This window comes from Nanorana parkeri, unplaced genomic scaffold (assembly GCF_000935625.1).
Source record: "Nanorana parkeri isolate BGI_ZX_2015 unplaced genomic scaffold, ASM93562v1 scaffold1510, whole genome shotgun sequence".
Classification (NCBI taxonomy): domain Eukaryota; kingdom Metazoa; phylum Chordata; class Amphibia; order Anura; family Dicroglossidae; genus Nanorana; species Nanorana parkeri.
Window position 1 is genome coordinate 278,936 of NW_017307778.1, and position 21,401 is coordinate 300,336.

Below are 21,401 nucleotides of genomic sequence, written 5' to 3' on the forward strand. Positions count from 1 at the left end.
TGCTGGTACAATAAATAGGGTGTGTGCAGACATCACCAAGACAGGAAGGTACAGACAATGTAAAACAATTGAAGAAAATTCAGAAATTGTAACCTCCTTTAATGTACCAAATGTGTTTGTGTTGTCTGTATCCATGTAGAACAAACTTTCCATGACTCCTTGTTCTTTCAGAAGTGCGGTGAAATCACATTATTAGGGACACAGATGACAATAAAAGGCCTGACAAAGGCTCTAATATTTCCTGTCCTTGGGAGCAGATCGGCTTTAAGGAAATTAAGTTCAAAAGTACTAAAACATGTTTTAAAGTGCTAAGCCAGAACTTTTTATGACCACTTGAGTCTCTGGGCCGCCTTCTCCCTTAATAACCCAGATTGATTTTTCTTCATTTTAGCAATGTCTTGTTTACACCCATTATAGCTTTTAGGTTCTGTAGTCTACCCCCTATGCATTGTACATATTTTTTCAGGACAGATCACGCTTTATTTTGCTAGCAAAATTTGTTACATACTGTATATTTTTATTTCCTCAGTTTTATGGTAAAAGATGTGAAACAAATGCATGTTCCTGTTAATTTTTCCAAACACAACATTTTTGCAATTTTTGAACCCCCATACATTAACTACAAAATATTTTCTACGAAGTCTGCTGATTGTATATGCATTATGCTGTAATGCTGATATCGCATTATTGAGACGACTTATGTAAGGTAATAGAATGGTAAAGCCACCCACCATCAGCCCTGCAGTGACCCCCTCCATAGCACTAGGTTGTCACTCCTCGCCATTCGATTCCAGCCAGCCCTTACCAGCAATGAGACCAGTACCCAGGCTTCTTAGCTGTTTTTTCTCTTCAGGGAGGCAAGTGGAGAGGTCGGTATACTTGACTCGGTTTACTGTTCTCCTTCAGTTTGTGAATGAACACGGAGGAGCCCAGTACACAGAGAACTAATGTGTTCATTCACAAACTGAAGGAGATCTGTAAACATGAGGGCATGTTTACCGATTTCTTATAGTATGTGAAAGTGACGTGTTCAGTGTTGAGCACTCATGTTCAGAGTTAGTAAGTTCTGAGCAGCAGGGAAGTAGGAGATAGAGGACACTGTGCCCCTGATTTTTCCTCTACCACATAAGGGGAAACAACACAGTCTAATATTTCAGACCTGTCACAATTGGTGTTTTATGTAAATCAGGGGCCTTTGCATCCCCTGGTAACAGTCCTTGGCTCCCAATGCCCCACTACACATTACTTTTTTTTTTCAGTGCAGCACACCACAGTGCACAGGTGTTTCCCATGTATACAATATGATGAGCATTAAAGCATATGCGTTTAGGTGCACAGGCAATGTGCGTTAGGGTGTCATTCAAAGCTAACAGTACTGCAGATTGTGCATTACCACACCACATAAGTGTGAAGGAAATATCCAGGTTTTAAGTGTAACTTACAGATATGCAGTTTCCACCACTTCACAAAAAGACACAATTTACAGATATTTGTTTTTGTCTCCGTTTAACATTTTATGCTTTAGATTTTGTAGTAATTTTATAAGTTATGTGTTTGTGTGCACCAAAAATTATTGTAGTGTATTTTTTAATCAAAGAAGGGACGTACAAAACCGGCAGCACCATCTTTTTATTCTATTGGCTCTTTTAAGTCAGAAAATGCATGCTCTCTGATGCAAACTCTGAAAGCTGTAAGTGAAAAATTATCAAATGTGAGAAGCTGCAAAAATGGTCTGGCCACCCGAGGTAAAAAATGCAGAGCAGGGCCCGACAGTGAAATAAATACATTTCAAACTGCTAAGTGGTGTCTACTATCCTCAGGTATAACAGACAATCGTGTCTATATACATACAAACACGTTGATATCCAAAGTGGCACGGCAGCCAGACGAGAAGAAAAAAAGAAAATCAGAGAAGGCAGCAAACACTACTGGACACTAGGGCAAGGTAAATTCCTATTTTCAACTGCCATCACGGATGTGCTTTTGCAAAACACTCACAGGATGTCTTATCACTAAGCAGATTGTTTGTCAGTTAGTACAAGTTTACTATTGCCCCTTGTGCCTTGCTTTCCTGACTCAGCAGCGACACATAAAACACTCCTTACAAATTAGTCACCCCCAGCTACAAAAAGATGAAACCACTGATCACTTTTTACACTTGTTTTGTTGAAGTTTGCAGCATTAATGCTAGCATTACATACAGCCCAAAGCTATGGGCAGGTTCCCTTTTTGATGCTAGAGTAAAGCTAAGCATGAGCAAACACAGAACAGGAAGTCTGTCATCTGTGGTTTTGCACTGAGGAAACTTCACTAAAGAAGAAAAAAAAAAGACAAATCTTCTGCTCTTTGGCGTACAAAAAGATTTCAATCAGAAGGGCAGTCTAACAAATGAAACCAGGGAACCTTAACTGGATTTAAACAAGGACTTAAGGTAAGTTCATACACAATTATTAGTACTAATTCTATTCTCTAATTATTCACCAGATGTAATGCTTGAATGTTCAAATTCCTGCAAAAGGTTCTCTAAGTGTTATAAATGTGTGGGTGTCCGTAAGAAAGAGCTTTATTTCACTCCATATTTGGGCTTACTTTGTCTAAGCCCTACACTGTAGCTATCATTGCAGAGATAGTTTGTTGCCTTTGCTTGCTACACTGTAGGTTGGCATTTGCAGGACTGAGTGATTGAGGTCAGGCAGTTGACAGGTTTGTTGCATCAGACTTCTGGTGACCTATGATCCACTGCCTGTCTTAACACAGCAGTTCTCAGCCTGAATATTCCTTTACATTTCAGCTTTTAAGCAATCACCAACTGAATTAAACAAAATAGGGAGAAGAGTCCAGAAAAAAAAAAAAAACAGGTATGGAATATATCATCTTAAAACAAGAAACGAAAAGGAATACTACCACTTTTGGTAAAAATGACACAGACATACGGTCACCAAGAATTTCCTCCCACAATGAGTATGTAGACCAGAAAAAAATTCTAAGGGCAGTGCAATGAATTTAGACGTGAAGTCCTCAAAAACTGATCTCCAATATGGATAAACTCCAAAAGCCAGCTTTGCTTAATTTCCATAAAGGATAGGAATAAAAGTGCTGTAAAACAAACAATATTCCCTGGAAATAATAAAGTGTTGCACAGGCACTGCTTGAAAAAGTGTGCGTCACCATACAACAAATGTCTGTGAATGTGACCAATTTGAAAAACATTTGCTGCAAAGCCTAGCTTGCGCACAAGTCTCAATGACTTTGTATGCCTGAGCCTGACTGGTTGCTATGGCAGGGGTTCTAGTTTTCCCCTACACTGATAAAAACAAACCATTGTTATTTCTGTCTGAGTTGCGGTTTGATATTTTCACTTACTTGCTGTCCGGTAACATGTCAGCAGGACAGTAAGTTAGGGGAACTCTCTCTAACAGGCACCCAGACAGCAGTAAAAAAAAACAACAATTGTTTAAATCCTTCCCACTCTATACAGAACTAGAAAAAACAAAGTTTTGGCTCGACAAAATTTCCCAGGCGACGGCAACCCGCTGATGCGAGTCTGCCGTCCGTCCGTTTTTTCTTAACGGGCGGACGGCAAGAGGTTAAAGCAGAATTTTATCTTTAAAAAAATGCTAGCAAGCATACTATCTCTCTCTGCAATAAAAGTTTCATATCTGCTCACTTGCAAATACACTTATCCCCATAGTTAGAGCCGACATGCGACACTGAATCTGTCACACTTCGGCTCTGCTTGAGAACTGAGCAAGGTATACTGCTGGTCGCTCCGTTCATGATCTTCTCCCTGACAGTCACCGCTCCCTCCCCTCTCCGTCCCTCCATCACTGACTAGAGGGACAGGAAGGCAGGCACAGCTGGCTCTAGAGAGGCAGAGCCAGCTGTCAATAAGGTAGCCGGGCTGATCGCTACAATATCGTCAGGCCTTTCCCAGCTGCAGCATGGTTCTGCGCTGTCAGCATATAGTAGGCAATAGCCTGCTATTTGCTGAGTTTTGGGTCACAGGAGGACATTAGTAAATGTCCGCCTGTGACCCTGAAGAGAATTGCGGCCAAAAAAGGTTTGGTCATAGTACTCTTAAAATGGTTTTCTAAACCACATGTATTTGCATCGAATGGTTTCCAATGGATCTTTTCACACCTTGCGTTTAGATGCTTTTATCTGCACTCAGTTTTAGCTGGGTTTAGATAAAATAGAAGCCAGGTGCGTCCAGGAATTGATTTGAGCTTCTAAACGCACCAAAACATGTAAATATGACGCATTTATTTGCAGAAATCTCACTGGCTACTCCAAAAGACTATCAATAAACAAGGGACAGACACATCTAAACATGCATCATTTTAAAGGAGAATTATGAGCCGAGTGATTTTCACTCAGTGTCATAATCTGAGCCGACCTGTGACAATAAAACCGTCACAGGTCGGCTCAGTAGATCGGGAAGTGAGCGAACACATACCGTCGCTCGCTCACTTCTCAATCTATCCCTGCAGAGAGCCGTGACTGTCACTCATGGCTACCTGCAGGGATTCCCCCCCCCTCCCCTGTCCGATCCTCCAGAGCTGACTGGCTTATCGGACGGGGGAGGGGGGCGGGCACAGCTGGCTTTGCCTCTAGATAGGCAGAGCCAGCTGTCACTCACGCAGCTAGGTGGCCCTTAGTAAACTGAAATCTAGAACTTACTGGAGTTACTACTTCATATACCTTATATAGTAAGATGGACAATTTGGTTGTTATAAATATACATGCATGTTTCACTATCTGCAAAAGCAGCGTTAACAATGCAAGGTTTTTCCCCACAGCTAACCAACTGTAACTTTGAAGAGAATGCCGTTCCATCTCCATCTTGCAATACTGCTGCTTTCCTTCGGTTGTAAAGCAGAAGTAAACCAAACATATCTTACTGGTTTCCAAAATAAGACTATTTTAACAGATGTAAACAGAACATCCAACATCTGGGGCATAAACTGGCCTAATAATACTAATATTACTTCACCATTTACCACTGAAAGTCAGTCAGTAAACCAGGGTTTATACACACCAGAATCCACAATGATGACAACAGTCATTTTAAAGATTGCACCTGAATCTACAAAGACAACAAACAGGCAAAAGATTTCACCTGAATCTACAAAAAAGACAAATATGGCACCATACACCACAATAAAGAAGCCATTCTGGTTTACGAGTCGATATGTTGGGAACTATTCAACAAACCTACCTCCCGGCACACCATGCGTCTGTAAAGATGATAGATATAAAACAGGAATAATGATATGTGCCATTATAATAGCGGTGTTAGTGCTGATTTGTGCAGCGCTGATAATATGCTCTGTGGCACTGGCAAATAAAGTGTCGAGCCTTAAAATCAAGCTAACACAATCAAAGCGTCATGCAAGAAGTAATGGGGACTTTTTAAATGCATCAAGCATTTTGTGGTCATCTGGAATGGAGACATGGCAAAAGAAGTCAGCCAATCAAACCATGGATGAAATTTCTTTGGGAGAGACAATCATCACTGATGAGAAGCACAAGCTTATGACAGTGCCAACACTAGACAAATTAAAAGAACCCACTGAGGATAAAAAAACAACTTCAACAAATGATGAAACTATGACGATCGTATCCACAGTAGAGGTCTAAAGGATATTTACAATATTGAATAAAACGTATACTTTTATTTTACTGTAAAATTATGACCAGTCTCCACTGGTAATATTTTGTCTTCAGTGTTTTTACTGTAATAGTGTTCAAAGATGTCTAGCCCATGTCTGAAGAGAAAAGTCTGAATTACAAGCAAATCTCTACATCTTTTTTTTTTTTTTAATCTTACTATAGCTTGAAGACTACCACAAATTAGGTACATTCATATTGTTTCTTATATTGCAATCTATTGATTGTGTAGAAAACTGTATATTTTATTATTGGCTTGGTAAAATCACAAGCTTTTTAAAATAAATTTAAATATAGAAAATGACAATGAGTTACATGATAGTGCCAAATATTTAGTTTAATTCATTTTGTTTTCGGCTATTAAAAGTCATGGTCTTCAAATTAATTAATTCAAGTAATTCATGCATGTATGCACGATTATGAATTAAGCTACTTTCTTATAGTAAACCTCTATCACAGCGGTTCTCAACCTGTGGGTCACGACCCAAAAGTGGGTCGCAACTCACTGTTGAGGGGGTCGCAGCATCCAAGTCTGCTGCGCTAGGTGAGAGGCTCCTCAGCCTCCTCTTAGCCAGTGTCAGTCAGCAGAGGCTGTGAATATAAAAGTGCCGCTATACACACTCCCTGGCCGCTGCAGCGACATCTAGTGGCCGGGCAGTTTGTACAGCAGGGCTTTTCTATTCACAGCCACTGCTGTCCTCCTGCCTCCTATACAATGTGAGCTCTGCAGGAGGCGGGCGTCTAAGCAGTGCTGGGGCTGAGAAGGCTGCATGGAGACAGAGCAGGCAAGCAGGTAGCAGGGGCTGGGGAGGGCTTGTATTCTTGTGAGTGTGCTTCTATTTTTAGTCCCAAGTCCAGGGCCTTACTAATTCTGGAGTCCAGCACTCTGTTGGGGGTCACCACAACTTGGCAAATGTTACCAAGGGGTCCTGGCCCTAGAAAGGTTAAGAACCACTGCTCTATCATGAAATCTGTCACTGCTCCTGTTTTGTACTGCACTCCACTTTAGAAGACAGGATACATGCCTATAAAGTATTGACAATGCAAGCAGCAATTTTAAGAACAATTCTGTTAGGGCTAGTTCACAGCAAGCGCGTTCCAGGAGCAGAGCAGTTACAAACCGGATCAAAAAACTGTGTCCAGTGTATTACAATGGCATTTTGGGCTCTAGTTCCCACCGCAGCGTTCAGTTCCAGAGCATGTAAAAAAACTGCAGCATGCCCTATTTTTTTCTGCTCTGGAACACATGCAAACGCCCTGAAAGCCCTTTTTGTACAAAAACGGCCCGTAACGCATCAAAAACGTGGCAAAACACACTGCACTGCGTGTGCAGAAACTCATGCAGATCTGGTCTGCATTTGGTGTGAACAAGCCCTAAAGCACAACTTTAAACTAGCAAATGTAAGACTATAAAACACCTTTCTGAGAAAATATAACATATACATGTCCAAGAATTAAAATGTGATTATATACACATTAATCCTTAGTTAGCAGTCTTCAGCTTACATGTATTACACTTCAGTGTCTCCAATGTATGTGCAATAACCCTATTATGCACACTAATCCTCACTGACCAGTCTCCAGTGTATCAGCATTAATTCTTCAGTGATTTGTACCCCGAGTAAGAGGATTTTTGTACTCATCGTAAAGTTATTTTCTTTCTGTCCATTAAGGGAGACATCTTTCCCCTTTAGTCTATACTGCCCAAAAAAACCTGTGGGTCAACCCAGGATAACCCCTATCTGTATGCCTCCATTTTGTAGCAAAGCCGTACTGAGCACATGATCATAAACTCTGCGGTGTGGGGCTTGTATCTTAGGCCTCATTCACACTGCCGTACAATACGCTGCGTATATGTGCGTACGCGCATATTGACCCATATGCAAATGGATCCATACACATAGCTGCGCATGGAGCCGTATATCTGCGTAGCGTAAAGATGCGCAAAAACAGCGAATCTTTACGCTATTCTGGGACTGTATATAGTGCACGCATATAGACGTGCGTACATACACTCATACACGCAATATACAATTTTGCTCTTGCGTGTGTGTGCATGAGGCATTAATGGACACCAAGAAAAGTTTTTTACAGTGAGAACAAAAATACAATTTTTTTTTTCAATCAGTCTCTCTGAAAGGAGGAGCGACTCAAAGCCCAAACCACATCTGGGCATAGGAGCAAATTTTTATTTTAGTGAACTGGAGCAAGATGGAGGGACATAAGAACCATACCGTGGTTTAAGTGCAAGATAAAAATCAAGCCCTGGGCCTCAACACCACCTTGTTCCACCATAAAAGGTTCCTTGCAGGATAGGGCCACCAGTTGAACTACTCACCTTGCAGAGGTGATGGCTACAAGAAACAACCTTGCAAATTAAATTTTGCAATGGGTTCAAATGGTGCAAAAGGTAAGGGAGATCTCCAGTAAACTAACAACTGAAGTTAAAGCTACAGCCATTTGCTCCATGTGATCTAAAAACAAATGATCAACAGCAGCAGTGGTATTATACCGTTAAAGGGATTTTATCCAGTCAGCCATAGAATGAGAACATTTTTGCACCCTTAGGGGCTCTAAAGGACACAAGATTGGAAACAGCTCCGGAAGAAGAAACAGGCTAAGTTTCAAAATGATGTGCACCACATTAAAAAAAGCCAAAATGGTCTCCTAACTGCAACTTCTCAGGGCCAAGCTCTTAAGGCAAAGACTGGAGCAACACAAGAGTCTCAGTGACCGAGGGCTCAGAGGTCAGCAAGTCTGCGGGTAGATCAGATATAGAATCTATAGGAAGAGATGCAGGTGCATGCTTTTGACCTCTGCCGTCAGTTGGCAAATAACTGGGTGATTTGGGCCATTATTATTATTATACAGGAGCGCCAACAGTTTGCGTAGAGCTTTACAATATAAGGAAGACATTACAATCACAATATACTTCAAGACAAGATGGTAAGGAGGGCCCTGCCCGTGAGGGCTTACAATCTAAAAGGGAGGGGCAAGTGATACATGAGGAGGTAGCTGTGTGCGGATGAATTGTTTGTAAAAGTGATAGTTGAGTGGTTAGGTTGAGGTGGGATAGGCTTCCCTGAAGAGATGAGTCTTAAGTGGGAGATAGACAGACAGGTTGGGGTAGAGAGTTCCATAGGATGGGAGAGACTCTAGTGAAGTCCTGGAGGCGAGCATGGGAGGACCGGATGAGGGAACTGGAAAGCAGGAGTTATTTTGAAGAGCGAAGGGGACCGTTAGGGAGATACTTTGAGACCAGGTTTGAGATATAGCCAGGGGCAGAGTTGTGGATGGCTTTATAAGTGGTTGTTAATATTTTTCCTTTGGGCTATTAGAAGCCAGTGTAGGGATCAACAGAGGGGGGTTGCAGACACTGAGCGGTTGGTTAGGTGAATGACTGCATTCATGATAGACTGAAGGGGGGATAGCCTGTGTAGAGGTAGGCCAATGAGGAGAGAGTTGAAATAGTCAAGACGAGAGATAACAAGTGAGTGGATGAGTAATTTTGTGGTTTCATCAGTAAGGGGCATATTTTGGAGATGTTACGAAGGTGAAGGCGGCAGTATTTGGATAGTGATTTAATGTGGGGAAGAAAGGTTAGGTCCGAGTCAAGGATGACACCTAGGACCTTGGCATGGTGGAGGGCTGGATAGTTGTGTTAACAATCTCAAGAGAAACGTTTGGGGAAGGTGCACGGACGGGAGGAAATATCATGAACTCAGTTTTTGAAAGATTGAGTTTTAAGAAGTGTTGCGACATCCAGACTGATATGTCAGATTAGTGACACGCAAGGACACTTAGGAAGCTATAAAGTCTTGCATGACTGTAGTAAAAACCTCAGTCGAGAGGGCAGAGGAACCAGCCACACCCGCCATAGCTGAAGAGGACTCGGATGAGGAGACAGACTCTAGGAGAGCAGAGGGCAAACAGGATTCCAGGCTGCAGACATCGACATCATCACGTCACATAAGTCAAGCTTGTTTACATGAACTGCCCTAAATTGAAACGTAACAATAATTCCCTTACACTTACATTCACCAAGCTGAATGGGTCATAAATATATTTGTACAGAACAGGTATAATATCAATTTGGTCAGGCACAAGTGGTCTGTTCACGCAACATATGAGATACAAGAAAAAAAAAAGGAAGGGCGGGGATTGATCTGTCAGTTTTCAAGGGGAATTTAGCTTTATGTCAAATAAAAAAGCAAAAACTGTTCAAACCTAGTAAAGAAACCACTTTTTACTGGCTCACCCAGCTATTTATTCTGATCTGGCAGAAAAATTATTTCTAGGTCGAACACCACAATGTTAGTCTTCAAACTGTCCAGTCTCCCATTTAGCTTGAGATGCACAGCTCTGAAAACTACAGGCTTTACACAACAGACTGTTAAAAGACTTCTGCAATGTCTGCAGCATGGTCGCTAAAATTCTAACGCCAGGCTGCCTAACTTCTCTCAAACTTAAATGGGAAATACCTGTATATAGCAGGAGCATTGTTCTCTTCAAGTCTATGGGAGGTTAGTGTGTAGGCGTGAATGGTCTGGTGCTAGATTTTTACCATCCATGCCTCAGTCATTGCAGGAGTCAAGTACTGACATGCAGGGAGGGGAACCCAGCTCTACGTATTGAGTGTGCTCGGCAAGGGGGAATTTTGCTACAATGGCGAACACATATGTACTTTTAAGCCGTCTCTAGAACATATGTAAAAAAAGAAACAAATTCCAACTACTGCCTGAACAAAAAAACAAATATTGCTAAGCAATATTTTAGATTCATCTAATCAAAAATGATTTTAATGGATTTATGACCACAATAAAGAAACTGTACAAAAATACTACTGTTCAGGTCACCTGTAAAATGTCCATTCCTGGTGATTTACATTTATACACTGGGCACAATTATGAATAGGTGCATGATAATACTGAAGAGGTTACTATGGGCTTCACCATTAGGTATCATCATCTTTGCTTTAACTCTTATCAGCAGCATACTTCCAGTAAAAGATATTGCAAAATGTTTTAACATACATTTTACACACTTCCTGAAACTATCTTGAACTTCCTTTTGATGTGACTCACCATATAAAGTCTTTACAACTGCACTTCACAACAACAGTCTTCTCAATTTCACTTCTTTTGACAAACTCACAGCAGAATACCTCTGTAAATCATCTAAAAAAACTGGTAAGTACACTTTTACTTCAAACCGTTAAGTATCTCAGTAGCATTATTAATTTAATTCAGGGGACTCCACTGGAGTGACTGACAGTACGAAAAATAAATCTCACTACATACAGATAAGAGATATGGGTATGCCATCGAAAAGTTTTATGAGGAAAGAATGAACAAAGACACTTTAGTTAGCATTGACTGCAAGTATTATTGAATATAAAGGGCAATTGTCCAAAAGTGAGTGCAGGAACATACTTTCTAGAAAAGAAATGCACATTACAGTAATCACAACAGGGACACATAAGAACAAAATTTAAAGGCGAGCGTGTCCAACTCCTGCATTTTATAGGAAATTAATTTTGGGTTTTCACATTAAAGTTGCAGATAAAAGGATGTCACCAAATATACTTAACTAACCTATGTAAAAGTATTACAATAGCTCTTACTGGAAATGTTACCCACAAAGTAAAAACAGGTTTGTGATAACAATGACAAACTAGTTTCCAGAAGATTATAAAGTTAAAATGCATTTCTGTACAGTGTGGTCACAAAACAGAATGGGCAATAATGTACAAACTGTCTTATAACAAATCATCCAGGGTTAGAGCTTAAAGTGACACTAAACTTAGGGGTTGAATCTTAAAAATGTGTTCCAAGTACCTTTACAACAAAAATGTATCTCATTTGGGTATCAGTTAGGAGCACACTACACAGAGGGGCCTTAATGACGCAGTGTGGCTTCCACATTCTGCAGAAGACGGGCAACTAAGACCTCTGTTTTTAACTGTAGTAGTTAGTGGTTTATGTGCAGACTGGCTGGGGAGTGTGCTGGGCAACATTTTGTTGTTGTAATATTTGTGTATCACTCAAATCATCTCTGAATTCATGCCGACACTGTCCTTCCTTCCGGTGGCTACTTTTGTTCCCCATGGTCCCTGTGTTGTAAAGTAGTCACCGCACCAAGCTCGCTCCTGCGATGGTCTACAATCCCAGACTGTAGCCCATCACAGGAGTAAGCTTGGAGCGGTGGCTACTTTACAACACACACAGGGACCATGGGGAACTAAAGTAGCCACCCTCCAGAAGGAAGGACAGTGTCAGCACCAATTCAGAAATGATTTGAGGATCTACAGCCCAGTGATACACAAATAAGATACATTTTTGTTAGTTAGGGTACTTGAATACATTTTTAAGATTTAACTCCTTCAGTATCACTTTAAAGTATATTTCCACTTTTCCAGCCAAATTGGGATAACACCTCTTTTATATTTGTTACATGTTTCCATTCACACAGCATAAGCTCAAAAAATATTTTAAAAATGCTTCTTGCAGTTTAAATTGCTTTAACTTGGGTTGGGGTTTCCTATCTTTTTAATGGTTAAAATTTCTACTTGCTTCTTTGGAAAGTTAGGAGGGAGGGACTGTGAGGGGTCAGGGGTTTGTTCATTATAATTAGTAGTATATATGTAAACACTGCCTGTCCTAACAAAGGGTTAAAAGGATTAACAGTCTTGCTTCTGCATTGAGTGTTAATGAGGAAACAATCCACTAATGTCAGTCCTAAGTCTTTCTATATGGACGGATCACAGTGAGGGTGCTCAGAAAAACCTGGATTCAGCCATTTTGCATGCTGCAACAAAACATCTAAAAAGGTAAGAAATATATATACATTTTAAAATTATTTTTATGCTGTGGGAATGAGAACACAAACATAAAAGGGAGTTTTCTCAAACTTAACTGCAAAAGTGGAAATACACTTTACAGTGGACCTTGCATTAAAAAAAAATCATCGGTCCCCATCTATAAATCCCCCAAACCCGATTCATAATGGCCAACAAAAAAACAAACAAAACAAAAACAGAGAAAACACACTTTTTGCACCAGTGATATTACTCAAGCTTCCCATGGTCTGTGGTAAGTATACTTTTCCTTATTATTAAAGGTTTTTAGTAGGTTCAAGTTAGCTATTTTCCATGTATGGGTAGGGGGCTACTTCACAGGGGTTAGACTAACACCTGGTACCTGCACTAGGCATACTGAGTAAAATCGTATCAAATAGCAGAAGCTTGTACCTCAAACTTAACACATCTCTTATGTGATACTTATAAGCACAAGCCACCCTGTTCAGGTTTAGTACGTGCTATCAGGATAAAGACAAGATAGAAGCAGTCAGAGCTGAGGGCTGACATATGTAACTATGGACATTCAGAATTACTGCCCAATAATTCACTGGCTCTCTTTGCAATCACAGTTATGCAACTATTTAAAAATAATAATAATAATAATAAATAAGTAGAGAGCAAGTGAGCTCAGCAAAATATCAGTCATTTGAATCTTCTGAAGAAAAAAAGAAGAGGGACGGTGTAAATGACAGAGGGTGCACAATATATCCAATTTCTATTACTGCCAGGAAAAGCAGAAGCTAATGGTGGTGGAGTTTGTCTAATACAAAGCATCTCCATGTGAGGGTAGAAAACAGTGCTGTGAATGAAGTTTAAACAGCCTCGAGTGGTATATATTTATCTCTCCAAAATATACTCTTCCCAATACTTAGAGTCGGAATGGGACACTGTAGCTGTCACATAGATCAAGAGCTGAGCGAACAGGAAACGCTGATCGATCGGCTCCCGGCCTTCTTCCCTGCAGAGCCTTGACTGTCAGTAAATGCTCCTTACAGAAATTCCCCTCTGTCCCTCCAGTGCTCACTGGAGGGACAGACAGGGGAGGTGGTGGCCAGAGGCAAAGCTAGCTGTCAATCAGTCAGGGGTTGGGTCCTGACAATATGGTCGGATTCCTTCATGGCTGCAGCACCGCTCTGCGCTGTCAACATATAGCAGGCTGCTATATGCTGGCTGCTATATGCTGGCTTTGGGTCACAGGAGTACATAGAGCTAGCCACACACCTATCCATTTTTTTTGTTGTGCCGACAATTTTTGCACCAGGCTGCTTTGATATTTCAGTCTAAGTTAAGAAGTGGCAGGCAGGGCCAACCACTGAAGGAATTTCAGTAGGTTTATTAAGAACCACCCAAAATACATTGTGTATGGCCAGCTTAAGAGTCTATTCACATATCAAAAGTATGTCGTAGAAAAGTATTGTGCAAGATTTGTGCTGGAGAACCGTAAGCTATATATTTTTTTTAACTGACAAATTACCTTACTTTTAATTCCTAGGTAAAATAATTTACAAATTATGGATAAAGTAGTATCAGAAGGGGAGGAATCTGAAAAATACCTCTGGCTGGCAGCACTTATTATTGGAATTCTTTTAATACTGATGTTACTAGCAATAGCTGGCATTGCGATAAGGAAGTATTTTAAAAAGGAGGATACCGCCGACCAGAATTGGGCAGGACCATCCCCATTGGCAGATGGAAACATCCATGAAGATATTAAAATAAATGAATGTATCCTAGGTAGACACAGGTCACTCTCAAGTATAAGTACAGCCCCAATAGTACTCAATGACGTACAGGCGCCACATAAAGGTCATGTTAATGAAAGCATGAGTCAAGAACATTCTGAAGATGGAAGTACGCAAGAAGAAGACAGTAAAACAAACATGCCAACTCTGCCATACATATCACGTGAAACAACTTGCTTTTCATCAGATGCATTTGAAGGACAACAATCTAAACAGCATCCTCAAGGCCACTCTTTAAATAATGAGACCTCCCTACCACCTCCACCAGATGACTTTCTACATTTTCCAATGCCTCCACAGATTGAGGAGCTCCTGGTCACAAAAGAAAGGAATATGCAACCCTTGCCATTAACAGAAGTTCCACCAAGTGATGAACACTTTCACCAGATGTCATTATACCAAGCAAATGCGATTAGTATGACGGATTCTGTTAATCGTACATGCGATCTTGAGCACCAGCTTTTACCACCACCTCCAGCGGACCTCTAGTGAAATTCTTTAACGGAAGTACCAGCACATGCTTTTATTTATTTTGTCACAACAAACCAGTTCAGTAAGTGTACAGAAATATGTATAAAATAACAGAAAACATTCACTTATAATCTCTTATTCATATTCACTCAACGTTTCTGTGTTACACATCGGTCTGTGTACAAGGCACACTATTTACAATTTTCTAAATCTGGAAATATATTATCTCCACAGTAAGTGACAGATGTGTCATTTTGATCTGAGTGGACAAAAGACAGTGCCTTCAAGGCCCCGTTCACACCAGAGTATTTTGGTTGTGCGGATCTTTCCACGCTGAACCACCTAAATGAACAATCCCATACATTCTTATGGGGACCATTCATGCAAGCGTGAGGATCCGTGCGATTTGAAACGCCTGCCGCCCAAAATGCTCCCTGTGCTACTTTTGTTGCACTGATCAGCACGGTTTCCATATAGATTTCAATGAAAACACACTGATCAGTGTAGAAGTTTTGGGGCGTTTTTAATTGTATTTCAGCGCTGAAACGCAATTAAAAACGCTCAAAAATGCAGTTTCAAAAATTGCGCAGAGACCACGCTGAACTGCTGCTGCACTGGTGTGAATGGGGCCTAAGTAGTTAGGCAGTATCATATAGTAAACATATATACCCAGCATACTCAAGCATGTGAATTCCACAAAGATTTCAATCACAAACAGTAATAACTCAATATATGTGCATATAAATACATATAAATACATTTAAAAATACACATTCCCTTCCAGTCTCTGCTTCTACTCCAGCCACCCATTGATCTGAGGACATAACATCATTACCTGAATACTATATATGCACTAGTAGCATAAGAATACTTTGGGGGGAAAAATGCATACAACAGGTCGTCGGAATCAAAGTTAATAAAGTAGAAGATAATTTAGCCACACCATCTTTACGTAATATAAAAAGTAAAAGATAGCCAGGAATCAAGCACATAACTCAATTGAAATACACTTTCCTGCGCTATTTCCCTCCCACAAAAGTGAACAGTAGACCAAGCACCTGATCAGGTAGAATTTCTAAGAAAGTCTGAGTGAAAGGGGTAAGGGTGGGTCTCAGCTCATGGATAGTATGCTTAGTCATCATAGCTGGTAGACAAAATTGGATTCTCATAATGGTCCATTCCATGTACATATCTGAAATATGCAGTGTCTCAAGTTCAATTTACATCTCGACATGAGATTTATACTGCTGTAAAATGATGTCTATCAATCAACATTCCTAAATCATGCTTTAAGTAGCATATCTTTATAACTGGTGCAGGAAAGTAAATGATTCTTCTTATCAAATTATTTTGGCTATTCATAGTGTTATTTAAACTCAGAAGCACTGAGTTTAAATAATAATAGACATGGAAATCTTTTGTCCCAGTGCTCTCTCCCAGTTTAGAGATCAGACTGTCTGCCGGATTGGCTATGCAATGTTCTCAATAAATTTGAGTCAGCACTAGAATCTGCTCTGCAGTCCTCTGAATAGCTGATCAGATGGATGCAGAGCTCCAGCTCACAGCAGCACAATGCAGCTGAAAGGCACAAGCACAACTACCAGCATCAAGCGTCCTTAAGCAAGAGCTGGATTAATGCCCTTCAGCTGATCGCACCATCCGCATTAGCTATGTATTGATTCTGAATGGGAAGACTAAGTGGTAAGTTTTATTTATGACTTAACACATTAAAGGTCATGCAATGATCTATTCATGTCACTAATGTACTATTTGCTGCAGTAACATTAGAAGCCAGTGCCTCATGGAGATAACATTCCGAACATGAAGTGCAGCAAAAAAAAAGAAGTCGAATGCTGATCTCATTTACCGAGTACCTGAAGGACTGGGAAAGAAAGTGTAAAAGCTAACGTGTTTTAGATATAACTTTTTTGAATGTATACATATTACAATTCAAGGCAAATCTATACAATTTGAACAAATGTAAATATATATTGTTTCTTTTTGTAATTAATGAAGCTAAACAAACTCTTTGGAGATCACTGTAGTTTGATTTTTTTTTAAATGTATGTGTGCCGATATTGAAGGTGTCTACTGAAAATTTGATTGCAGGTAAGCATGGATTACCAAATCAAGCCCTCACCAGGACTCCTGATTCTTTTATGTTCTGTACCAAACATCTTCTGTCTCTGCCCCTTGAAGTGTACTTGCATCATGAAAAACAGAAATGTTGACTGTTCAGCAAGCAGCCTGACTGCATTGCCACATGGACTCCAGGACAATATCATACATCTGAACTTGTCTTTCAACCAGCTATCTAATATAGACCATCAATTGACTAGGTTTACTAACCTGAGATTTATTGACCTGTCCCACAACTTGCTTAACCACCTCCCTTCCCATTTGCCAAGGTCTCTTTGGGCATTATATGCTTCAAACAACAGCATCAAAGTGCTTCATAAATTGGATACTGCATACCAGTGGAACCTAAAAGTGCTTGATATCTCCAAAAACAGCCTGCAGAGGACAGTGTTTATTAACAATACACTGATTAGTCTGCAGCTTCTGAATCTAAGCTACAACCAGCTTTGGACTGTACCGACCAATATGCCAAGTAATATACTAACAATAGATTTATCCAATAATTCTTTAATACAGATATTGCCAGGAACACTGATGAGAATGCCAAAGCTTCAGAAACTGTATCTGCACAACAATAGATTCACCTATATACCAACCAATGCTTTAGACCACCTGACGCATTTAATAGAGATCACCCTGTACAACAACCCATGGTCCTGCAAAGACATGCAAGATATGAACTATGTTATGACATGGGTGGAAGAAAACAATAATGTAATAGGTTCTCCATGTGCCAAGGAAAGATATAAATTTACCAAGCAATTTTCAACTGAATATGAAGCACAAAGTGAAGTCACAACTGACAACATTCCACTGTTTACTACAAGCCATTCGCTTTTGTTAGAAGTGCAAGAGCCTAAGCGGTACAAAAATGTACAATACCCAGAGGATTTAACTGCAGCCCCGGTTAATACAAGCAGCATTCTACATGCAAGCACAGAGGACTCTGTAATGATTGATGAAAATTCTGCAGATGGAATGATTCATTTAGAGTTTAATACTTTTGGGAATGAAATAGACAATCAAATGAATTCCAATGAAATGCAGGAAACTAACTTGTATGATTCCACGGTTATCGTGAGCTTTGATAATATATTAAATAATGATAACAATTTAACCCTGCCAAGCACAACTGTATCTGTTGAGATACAAGCCACAACAGTACAACTGAATGATCATGCACCCTCATCAGCTGTACAGAAAGAGAAGTGCACTGCAATTCCCTTTTTCATAATCTTCCTTGTTCTGAGGACTGTTTAACGGCATGCCACAAAATAGGGAACGGGGAAAGGTTTGAAAGCTATTTGATGAGCTAAAGTCTGCATTTCTGTCGCCAACTCTGCCAAGGATTTAAAGATTTACAAACCAGCACTGCTTTAATGAAAACTGAATGTGAATCATTTAATATCTCTGTACTAATGCACAAACGTTTAATCTATATATGTAATGCATATTCATACAATAAATGTTTAAAATATTTCTGGATGTGTTCACTGTTTAACTGAAAGTTTAAAAAAAAATTAGTTTCCTGTGATAAGATCAAAGGTGTATATGATAAAGGAGAACTATGAGGTGAGTGAAAAAAAAACACTCGCACGTTGACTCTATAGATCGGGAAGTAAGCCAACACATACCGTCGCTTCCCGATCATCTCCCTACAGAGAGCGGTGACAGTCATTCAACACACCCGCAGATGTTCCCCCCTCTCCGGTCCTCCAGCGCTCACTGTAGGAATGAATGGGGGGGAAGGGGTGGAAACAGCTGTCTAGATAGGCAGAGTCCACTGTCAATAAGCCAGGTCGGCGGATCTCGGCAGTATTGTAAGATCTGGTTGAATAACAAATATTTGAGTAACACAAGAACAGCTATAGATGTTCTGGAAAAAAAAAAATTAACATACATGTAGACAGTTTTAAGTAAAGGACCTGCTGCCAAGAGAGTGAACCTGTCGTTTCCCATACAGGGCAAGGAAATGGGTTTACTTAATTCTCCTCTCTCTCCCTATACCTTAAGGTATGAGAAACATGCGATCCCTTTCCTCCTATGATGCAGTGCTGGGTACCTGAGTAGCCAATCACCAAAGTTATAGATAGAGAGTTGTTAGCTCTAAATACCAAACTGACTACCACTGGGTTTCTTTTTCCTTTTATTGCTAGCAGGCAAATGGAAAATCTGAAATACTAAATGTTACATAATATTGAAATCAAATGAAACATGCCACTGACTTGCTTTTGATAGTGCATACAGTTGGGCTTGCATGCTAATCTTTTATGCCTAGCAAGTCCCCTCCCTCCAGTCCTGGAGAGTGCCATGCCTAAAAATAGTATTTTAATTACCCTAACCTAATGCAGCAGCTTGTTCTTTGTTAGGTACTGTTTACTAAAGGCGGTTTAGAAAAGGCAGTTGGCAATATTTTTTCTATAGGATCAATGAACAGAATGTTGCATGGTAAAATGTCTTAGAACTATGCAATTGTGTTGCGTCTGTAAAAATTATTAGAGTGATAACATTTTGATAACATGCAAAGAATATCACTCTTATTTAGTCCTAAGCACCAGCAAGGCAGTGACCTCCCGAAGCCGCTTGTAACCAGAAAAGCCAGGGCCCAATTTTTGTAAATTTAGGATTAATTTACACAGCTAAATCATCAAGGCAAGGATTCTTATGTTCATAAGAGTGACCGTTATTTTCAGCTAGGTCAACAACATTTGAAAAATGACAGTCACACGGCTGTAATTCTGAAGCTTGTGTAAAACTTCAATAATTGAGCCCATTGCCACATAAAACACTTTTCTGAAGAATCTTCCATTTTGGCTGTGTTGGGGGCTATAGGACAGTGCATAATTACTTTGGATCCTAACTCCACTTTAAACTACCTTAGAACATTTGTATATTGAATTTTAAACTCTACACCAATAACTCTTTTACTGCAAGATTTTACTTTTCATAAAAAAGCATAAGCCCACTTTGATCAATACTGCATATCCCCAAAACCCCAACATTTCTATAACATTTTAATGATGATTCTTGAAAACTCAAAATATGTTCTTTGTTGCAACTGATGAGATATTAGAAACTAGCAGCTTTATTACTTTACATATGCCCAGTATCTTACTGCCAAGGTGATGAAGATCAAACACAGTATCTGTTCGGCAATTCAAACTTTGTTGGACTCAAATTTAAAACCCCACAACAAAATGACAGCCGTTTTTACATATGATCCATCAAGTGCAACTCACCGTCTTGCTATATAGTAGAAAACAGGATTTCCAGCTTTTGATGTCCCTGCTTGGTAGAATATATTTAGAGTTTTTAATGCTTTAAATTCTTCTTTCTCGTGTACCTGATGCCTATATGGGTGGGGGTACAGATCAATTAGTCTGAGCAGAAAAAAAAGCCAAGAGACATTCTCTGTAGGAAGATTCTGTAGTTACCTAGTCATAAATTCTTCAAACTTGGAACTTGTGAGATTCAGACTTGACCAATGAGTGTCTGCCACAGGCTTGTGTTCTGGAGGTCCAAGATAGGCCAGTAAAGTTGCCATTTTGTCAAATGGTCTCCTTCCAACAGCTTTGTGGTCCCTTAAGAATAAAAACAAGAACTATTCAATCTAAACTGGAGGTTTTTTTTTAAAATAAATTATTTAACATTTACAAAACGAGGATTCTTCTCAAGGTAACAACAGAACTCAGTCAAAAAACACATCAACCACTATGTCAAAGAACAGTAGACTCATGCACAAATAGACATTAGAAAACCCTGCTTCGCATGGTATTTTTATAGTATCATAACCAAAGAAAGACATAAGAAATTTAAAAAAAAAAAAAAAAAGAAGAAGATACAAAAACCAACCAACCAACCTTAAATAGGAATAGAGAAAGAAACACCAAGTATTAAAAGAGAAAAAATAGTGAAGTGAAACTAAACTAGTTTTAAATGATTAAGTATAACTCAACTGTATACCCGAACCGTATAACGCACATATTGAAGTTCCTTCCTCCTTTTTTTTTTTTTTTTAAAGTCTTTTTACTGCAAAAAGGCCGGCCACTGAAACATTAAAACAAATCTGTTTTTTTCCCCCTATACATTTCTCCTTTCTTTAACCCCTTCATGATGGAGGCCTTTTTTTCATTTTTTTTTAGCCATGTTATATTCCACATTTTAGGCCTGAAAATTACTTAAAACCCCCCAACATTATATATTTTCTGAATGCCAAGACCCTATAGAATAAAATGGTGGTAGTTGCAAATTTTTATGTTGCGCAATATTAGCGCAACTCCTTATTAAACCCCAATATTTAGTGAAAAATTTAATTAAATACCCCAAAACACAACAAAATACCCATTTTTTAAATGAAATATAAAAGATGAGGTTACAACGAGTAAAACGATACCCAACATGCCCAGGTTACAAATTGCGTGCATCCGTAAAACGGCAAAAAACCCCAGTACCCCAAAAAGTCCATAGAAGACGCTTTAAAAGCCCCCACAGGTCATCAATTTAGAGATACCCCAAAATAC

The 21,401-nt window shown here is 39.6% G+C and overlaps 2 protein-coding genes and 1 long non-coding RNA gene across 4 annotated transcripts in view; 1 reads left to right on the forward strand and 2 right to left on the reverse strand.

Annotated features, from left to right (window-relative positions):
• The window catches only part of NF1 (neurofibromin 1), a gene marked incomplete at its 5' end in the record, with an annotated part of 159,497 nt that overhangs the window by 47,613 nt on the left and 90,483 nt on the right, over positions 1–21,401 (reverse strand). The window contains 2 exons of the mRNA XM_018570336.1: positions 20,121–20,231; positions 20,316–20,462. Coding sequence (XP_018425838.1) covers positions 20,121–20,231; positions 20,316–20,462 — 258 coding nt within the window. The remainder of the gene's footprint in view (positions 1–20,120; positions 20,232–20,315; positions 20,463–21,401) is intronic.
• LOC108798579 lies at positions 386–18,069 on the reverse strand. Its single transcript, XR_001941962.1, has 3 exons — positions 17,992–18,069; positions 8,029–8,038; positions 386–397 (listed from the first exon to the last, which is right to left on the reverse strand). It is a non-coding gene; the product is annotated as an uncharacterized LOC108798579 (long non-coding RNA).
• Positions 16,154–18,352, forward strand: OMG (oligodendrocyte myelin glycoprotein). Of its 2 annotated transcripts, none has more exons than XM_018570338.1 (2): positions 16,154–16,443; positions 16,846–18,352. In XM_018570338.1, the coding sequence occupies exon 2, from the start codon at positions 16,858–16,860 to the stop codon at positions 18,139–18,141; it is 1,284 nt and encodes a 427-aa protein (XP_018425840.1). In that variant the 5' UTR covers positions 16,154–16,443; positions 16,846–16,857; the 3' UTR covers positions 18,142–18,352. The 2 variants fall into 2 exon arrangements, with proteins under 2 accessions (XP_018425840.1, XP_018425839.1); XM_018570337.1 differs by having other exon boundaries at positions 16,852–18,352.